Source organism: Anarhichas minor, unplaced genomic scaffold, assembly GCF_050575085.1.
Source record: "Anarhichas minor isolate MPS153535 unplaced genomic scaffold, ASM5057508v1 ptg000004l, whole genome shotgun sequence".
Classification (NCBI taxonomy): Eukaryota; Metazoa; Chordata; class Actinopteri; order Perciformes; family Anarhichadidae; genus Anarhichas; species Anarhichas minor.
Genome location: NW_027466450.1, coordinates 15,287,438 through 15,294,997, shown reverse-complemented (window position 1 = coordinate 15,294,997; position 7,560 = coordinate 15,287,438). Strand labels below are relative to the sequence as shown.

At 44.8% G+C, this 7,560-nt stretch overlaps 1 protein-coding gene across 1 annotated transcript in view; it reads right to left on the bottom strand.

Annotated features, from left to right (window-relative positions):
- Positions 1-489: 489 nt before the first annotated feature.
- Positions 490-7,560, bottom strand: part of itgb5 (integrin, beta 5) — a 38,687-nt gene continuing 31,616 nt past the window's right edge. Inside the window, exons 12-16 of the mRNA XM_076110930.1 lie at positions 6,643-6,865; positions 4,787-4,887; positions 2,824-2,943; positions 1,743-1,909; positions 490-1,375 (exon numbers count right to left, since the gene is read on the bottom strand). Of these exons, the coding sequence (XP_075967045.1) occupies positions 1,280-1,375; positions 1,743-1,909; positions 2,824-2,943; positions 4,787-4,887; positions 6,643-6,865 (707 nt within the window). The 3' untranslated portion in view covers positions 490-1,279. The remainder of the gene's footprint in view (positions 1,376-1,742; positions 1,910-2,823; positions 2,944-4,786; positions 4,888-6,642; positions 6,866-7,560) is intronic.

The following is a 7,560-nucleotide window of genomic DNA, read 5'->3' as shown; positions in this document are numbered from 1 at the left end:
TCCTAAACAACTATCAAGAATTGTCTTTGTATTCAGAGCCTGATGTAGCTCCATTAGAGACGCATCAATGAGCCACACTGTTGCACTGCAAGTATTTATTATTTTCTTTATAGATTAATCTACCTATTGTTTTCTCCATTAATCGTTTGGTCAACAAAATGTCTGATAATAGTACCAAAAATAAAATTGTCTGTCACTATTTCCTAATGCCCACGGTGACATCTTCAGATGTTTGGCCTACATCCATGCAGCATTCAATATAGAGAACTTTTAGAGATTCACGTCTTCAGTCGGAACAAATGAGTTTGGGTCTGAGCGCCGCAGACAACTGAAAGAACTGAGGGACTACCACGTTGTTGGTTTTGCTCTTTGGATTTGCCAACAAAAAAGACAAATATAGAGAAACACCAGCCTCACTTTAAGTGTTCAAAGGCTGGGAGGTGAGTTGGAAATCCTACAATTCAGATTAACAGAAGGGAGTGCAACTGGAGCACACACACACACACACACACACACACACACACACACACACACACACACACACACACACACACACACACACACACACACACACACACACACACACACACACACACACACACACACACACACACACACACACACACACACACACACACACACACACGAAAATGTGATTCTTTACTTGCCTCTTAATATTCTCTGTGCAAAATGAGGGTAAGAAGTCTATTGCTTAGTAAATGTTAGTAGTACCACAACGTCATCTCAGCCACCGTCAGAAATATGTGCTTTTTAATAATCCTGTGCATTTGAAATGATCCTATTGGCTGCAAAGTTTACACACACAAAAAAAAAAGAGGCATTTTTAGTGTTTATGAAAATATACAAATATAAGCCAATGTCCTGCCTGCTCTGTGCAAAGATTGAATGGTGGTTTTATGTGGCTGGAGAGAGTTTGTTTATTTTGTGTAACTGCAGACAAACTCACCGCTAACTCTACTCTCTCTCTCTCTCTCTCTCTCTCTAAACACGACCGAGGAGTTCACGCTTCCTTCTTCCACCGACTGTGAAAAACACACAGATGAAGAAAAGAAGAAGTCACATCATCTCTGTGGTCGGCGTGAGTCTCCTGCGTAAAGATAAAAAAAAAAAAAAAAGGCCACAGACCACCCCCCCTCATCGGACACAGTCTAGTTCATTTCACTTCTTTTATCAGGTGTGAATCGAGTGTGTTCAGTCCGCCTCCGTCCTGCAGGGATCTGTTCGTCGGACCGGTCCTGCCGCGCCCCGTGCTGAGGGATCAGTGGACCCCTCCGTTGAAGGACTTCTCATACATGTTGAAATCTGTTTCTACGAAATGTGTAGACACGGGCTGCTTGTACAGAGGGTTGGAGGCCTGGAGGCGTGTGAGAGAGAAACAAAACAGAAAGTCACAAAATGAGAGATTTGAACTCCAAGTAAGAGTTCTGATCAGTAAGGGAACACATGAAACAGCGTTGTGCAGTTAGGATACAAAAAAAGGTATTTGGTTACAAAAAGGACGTAATCGGATTACAGATGAAGAGGGGATTATTGGCAGGATTACAATGTCAGAATACTTTTTTGTTATTACAACCCTCTACGACACAATGGCGTCCAACGGTGGACATTTTGCCGCTTTTTTTGTATGTAAAGCAGAGAAGGGGAAGATCACAGTACAGTGCAAGTTCTGCCCGTCAGCTGTGAAAATGAAGTGCGATTAGCCTACTGAGCAAAGTGCTTACCATCTCGTATCGGGCTCGTGAGCGTGCGTTCTGGAAGTGTGCAAACTCTCTCCGGTCATGAACTGTGATCACCAGCTTCCAGACGGCGAGCAGCACCACTCCCACCAGCAGGATGCTGCCGACCACGGCGAGCAGCACCATCAGAGCGTCCGGTCCACCGCCGCACTCTGAATCAGGAAGAGACCAAGTTAGATTCAGATCGAATCACTGGTGAGAACAATGTCAGCATCACCGAAAGGAATGATGGTCAAAGCAACAAAAACAAGCCACGAATATCCTTTAATGGTGTTTTGTGTGTGGAATCCTGTAATGGAGGCTAATCTAAAAGTCCCTCGCTTAGTTAAGACAGTTAATGAAAGGTAGAAGGAGTAGGGTTTGCAGTTTGTATTTAAGATTTAGGGTGCTCACCGCTCTCGTTTTGGAACCAGCTTTGTTGCAATATTTGCTTTTATTTTCACGCCGTGTCCACCATTTTTGTAACTTCCTCTTTCTTAAGATGGCACTTGTTGCTACGTTTTTATAGAGGTTGACGCCCAAACACGGTAAAGTAAGTAAAACCAAGCAGAGGGCGACACAGACACCACCTCACACTTCTAGACGGTCTTAAATTATGACAGAGGGATTATTTATATTTTGGTATATTTTTATATTAACTTTCTCGGACTCGTCAGATTCAGCAAACGCTCACAACTTCCGCTAACTGTGTAAATGACCGGAGTAAACATGAACGTCAGCCGTGTGTTACGTCTAACGTCACATGACTCCTACGACAGGTTCGGACCACACACTTGTTCGTTCCATAAGAGAAGATTTGAAATACGAGAAATTTGGTGAATGTCGCAAGTTCTCCTAAATCACTCGTACAAGCCGCTTAAGAACGAAACCGTTTGTATGACTGGTTCTTGCATTAATATCTATTGTTCTTTGTGCAACTCATTGCGCCTTTAAGTTTGCACTTAATCATCAAATGCATCAGCGTTTCATGTAATTCATTGCACCATAAATACAACCCAACGGCACTCAGATCTCAGCAGGTTAACACCAGGAGAGAATACGTAATTAGTTGTTGTGGGGCACTGACCTGGCTCTTTTAGAGCTGTGAGGATGGATTGCCCGCTGGCGTGCTCAGAATACGTGAACTTCATGACACAATCGTTGTCTGTCTTGTACAGACAAAGCACAGCGCCGGGGTCCTCCGTGTCTGGAAGGGAAAGCAGAGAAACACTTCAATCAGTCACAGAAAGAAACGCCGAGGAGACGTTTGTATCGAGCTCACGTTGGATCAGTTACGATCGTCTTTAAATTGTTTTACATACATTAATCACAGAAGGATGTAAAAGAACATGGACAAAACAATGAGTTACTTGATTAAAATTAACTTTTATTGACTTGTTTTTTATCCACTTTAAGCTTCTTTACTTTCATTTAGGGAAAATATTCTTCGAATCAAAAAAAGATCAGTTCGGTTGATTCTTCATTCAGCATGAGCTCACTGTCTACCGGAGTTATGAAGGAATTATTGTCGTATTACATCATTGTTATCCATCGAGGTTTGTCTTCAGATTCAGGACCAAAGAGAGAGAGACGAAGGGAGGAGAAGGTGAGGTAACACTGAAGAGGAATCTGACACTGAGGGAAAAATCACCACATAGACGGAATTTCTCTGCTGTGAAATCACAAGTGAGACGCTATAAACGATATTGTGCGTGCCCTCGCTTTCCAGTCAATCTTCATCATCCAAAAAAGCTCACACGGGAGAGAGTGAGGTCATGCTGCCCCGGTCCACCCTCTCCCCATCAGCCCCGCCCTCCTCTATTTCATGCACGAAGTATCTGGAATGAACATGTGGAGTCCATTAAGGCCAGTCAGATGGCTGAGCTAGCGGGGGGAACGCTGCGAAACCCTGTCGGATCTGGGTCAGGGCCACGCTGGGCCAATATGGATCTGTCTTAATAATAATCTCTGTAACTGAACACACAACCCTCGCTCTGCTCTGCAGCATCACGGTGCCACAAAGACCATAAATCACTGTGCGCTTAGTAATGCATTCCTTAACATCTCCGGACTATTTGCCTCCAGGCTGTGAGGGATGTAAAAAAACAAAGCAGAGAGAAGCACTCCATTGCAGTCATAGCGAGTTATAAACTCCACCTTCCTGCCTGTTTGTTTAGTGGGTGGATTCTGCCGATAGAGAAGAAGCATGGAGGGACTTTGTACTTGAGCTCTTTGAAACCACACGAGGGGGGTTTGTACTGGAGTCGATGCTGGCTGTGGAGCTGCGAGAGGCTCAGAATGACACCTGCCGCATAACACCAAAAACATCGGGACGCAAGACGCAACCGGCTCTCCCTGGGTGTGCTTTCATTATCGAACCACGGGAGGTGAGCGAGGTGTTAAACAAGAAAAGATGTGGAGCTGCGAAGCCCCAATCAACACACAGAGAGCTGCGTATGGAGGACATGGACAGGACATGGTTTCTGTTCACAACAGTTTGACAAAGCTCGGCTTCTCATTAAGCACTTTCACATCTTGCTCGTGGGATTTGCTGCTTTGTGCGATTCTGCCTGGGAAACATTATATTACATCTATTCGCTAGATGCTTTTGTCCAAAGTGATTCATCATACTGTTCATATTTACACCACTGTCTATACTGTACACAGCAGATTTTAATTCAATATATTAACAACATTTTCTACAGTTCACAACATATTTGCTAAAATCAAACATATTAGCCATTTCTAATTTCACTCCCTCTTATTAATATATATATATTAAAATATGGCTGTTGTTGGGCTGGCAGCATGGTGTTGGGCTGTTGTGTTAGTTTGCGTCACATCAGACGTGTTAACTGATCTACTGACCCACCGTAACAACATGCTTATTGTATGTTAAAAGTCAAGTAAATAGTGACAGTGGAAGACGTGTGTGAAGTGCAAAGCGAGACTGTCGCAGATGCCACTGGTGTGTATACTGGTCTCTGCCAACCAGCTGGTCTGAGTGTGTGTGTGTGTGTGTGTGTGTGTGTGTGCGTGTGTGAGCTCACCGAGGGTCTCCACAGTGATGATTTCATCCTTGCACAGGCGCTGGCAGGTCTGGTTGTCTGCGAGCCGTCCTGAGTCGAAAAGCCGGCACTCAATACACTCCCTGAAGCGGAGGAGAGCAAGTTTAATGGAAAAGCAGAGTATCTTTTTCAAATGCCTCCTTTCATCTTTATTCATGAGCTTGAAAGCACTCTGAGAGCACGAATCTACACCAGGCCTAGTCCGGGTACGTCAGCTGTCAAAAACACCCCACGGCGCTCCCTTATTATTAAAACACTGGAAGTGTCTCTGCAGCAAACTGTCAGCAGCTGAACAGCAGGCGAACCGTGAAGAAACAAACAAATAAAGTGCAGCCGGGGATTTGACCGTTAGCGATGCTGCTACGGTCACTTTTGGGTTTCTGTGACATTTTACAGCATCAAGTTTGTAAAAACATACATTTGAAACTCATTATTTTGTTGATGCTAGAGATAAAGAGACGTCCAACACTCCTCTCCCCTTGGATATCACACACTGAGGGGGCGAACTCACAAAGGATGGATCGCGGCCGTTGATAGCATCATAAATTGTGCATCATCTGAACCTGTGTCAACATGTCATTTTACTGGGTGTGTCTATAAGCGCTGATCGTTGCGACTATTATTTCAATTACACTCTCTTATTCTGAGAGTTTTTTGAGACGAGACATTTTGTTGAGTTTATTAAATACCTGCGGCAATCCCACCGCAGCAGAAACTATAATGCGTCTCCCCGTCAAAAGAGGTGCTGTGTGAGGCAAAGCAGTGTTACTTCATTGATTATCTGAATCTCTTTATTCTCTCACGTAGGGGAGCTTTATTCATATACTTTTCATGGCCAAAAATAAAGGAGACACCCGTTATAATTGCGCTAATTGTTGTGAATTGGACCGTTTTTGCAGTGAGGCTCATTTGCATAGAAAGGGGTTGATTTTGTGCCAAATGTCTGCGTATTACCTCCTTTAAATATGTGCAAAAAGTAGCAAAAGTTGCGCAATTCTCTTGCGAATTTTCCCCCGAGTTGTCAGTGTATTAAATCTATTTAAAACCTTTGCAGTCTGAAACATGTCATGCAATAAATCCTCCCTTCATGACCATTATACATCTGTCTTTTTTGAAACCCTGCTCACTAAACATGCTGAAGTAAAACACAAACCCCACAGTGGAGGTAACACACTATAAATCAAGCAGAAATACACTAATAGCTAGAGACATTTACAGTTGTGCACGCCTCCGCAAGACTTGTGGCTGCTGCACAGCTTCAGCTCCTCTTTCAAATGCCATCTAACTGGTCGTAACATTGATGACTTGATACATTGATGACCCGTTCTCTAAAAATCAAGTCGGGTCGAAGGTGAAAGGTTGTTCCGTAAAGACTGCCGTCGACTTGGAAAACTGGAGCCATGTGTTTGTAAGCAGCCCCGTTGAGAGAACACAGCAGTCACTCTGACTATTGTCTTTACGAGACGTCTGATAGGCGTTTAACCCCCGACCTCAAAGAGCCACACTGACTGACGACAGCTTCATGTCTCAGGGTCACAAATGGCATGAGAGTTATCTGGACGACTCTCTTATGACTTGCTCATCAAAGCTTAGATAAGCCCCAGACGTGAGTGAGTTATGTGAGGGGGGGGGGGGGTTTGACTCTAGTTCTGGTCTTCTTGTGTTTGATGGTTTGACCTTTTTTCGTCTCATCTCTGTAGATTGCTGAGGGCACCTTGTTTCAATTTTCAAACTTTCTTTCCCCCTCATGTAATAAACCCATCCGCTTCCTCCAACAAATGATGTAAGCGTCACAAAAATACGTTTTTTGTGCTCATTACCGTGTGGTGTGACTTTACCTTTTGGTGCCACAGGCGTCGGGGCAGGTGGGGCATTTCTCACAGGTGTCCCCAAAGGCCCCCGGCTCGGTGCACTGGCAGCGGCCGCACGCGCAGCTGCCCCGGCCGCTGCACATCTGCCCGTCGTCGGCGATGCAGGACGACGTCTCTGTGGAGCAGATGCAGTTGTCGCCGATGTAGCCGGCGTGGCATTTACACTCCCCGCAGTGACATTCTCCGTGACCTGGGACAAGAGGGCAACAGAGAGGAAGTCAGCGGTGGTCATAATCTGATCCGATACCATCCAGAGACTCTTGTAAATACTTTGTGCGACTTCCCATAAAGAAAACTACAAACGCATCAACAGTAGCCGATCCAGCGCCAGCAGAGAGCTGCTGCCAGCTGTTGGCAGCTGTGTGGAGTTAGCTTATGCTGGACAAACTCTTTTGTTATAAATGCTCTGGGAAAGGTTTTCCACCAGATTTGGCAGCCTGGCTGCCTGTGAACCCTCAGGTCTCCTGGTCGTGGCCTTTTAATCATTCCTAAAGTCAGAACACAAACTCATGGCGAGGCATCCTTTATATTTTTAAAAGCAAAGTCAAGACCTTAACACAAACATGAAAAAAAAGACCTTAAATACACGAAATGACAAGGTTGTCCAGATATACTGGGCCATATATAGTGTACGACAAAATGCACTCACACACTAGAGAGTCTAGCTCTCAGTTTCCTCTTCCTGAGAGAACAGTCTGACCTTCCTTCATAGCAGCTGGAGCTCTACAGCGCTGAGCTTCTCCACATCTAAACTGCCCCCCCTTTGTGCCACACTCATTAACTTGTTATCTGCACTGGAACAAATGCAACAGGAGGCAAGTCTTCTGGAGAAAGCGGTGAACCACCCGGTCTTGTTTGAACTCTGATTTGTCTCGGCCATCTATG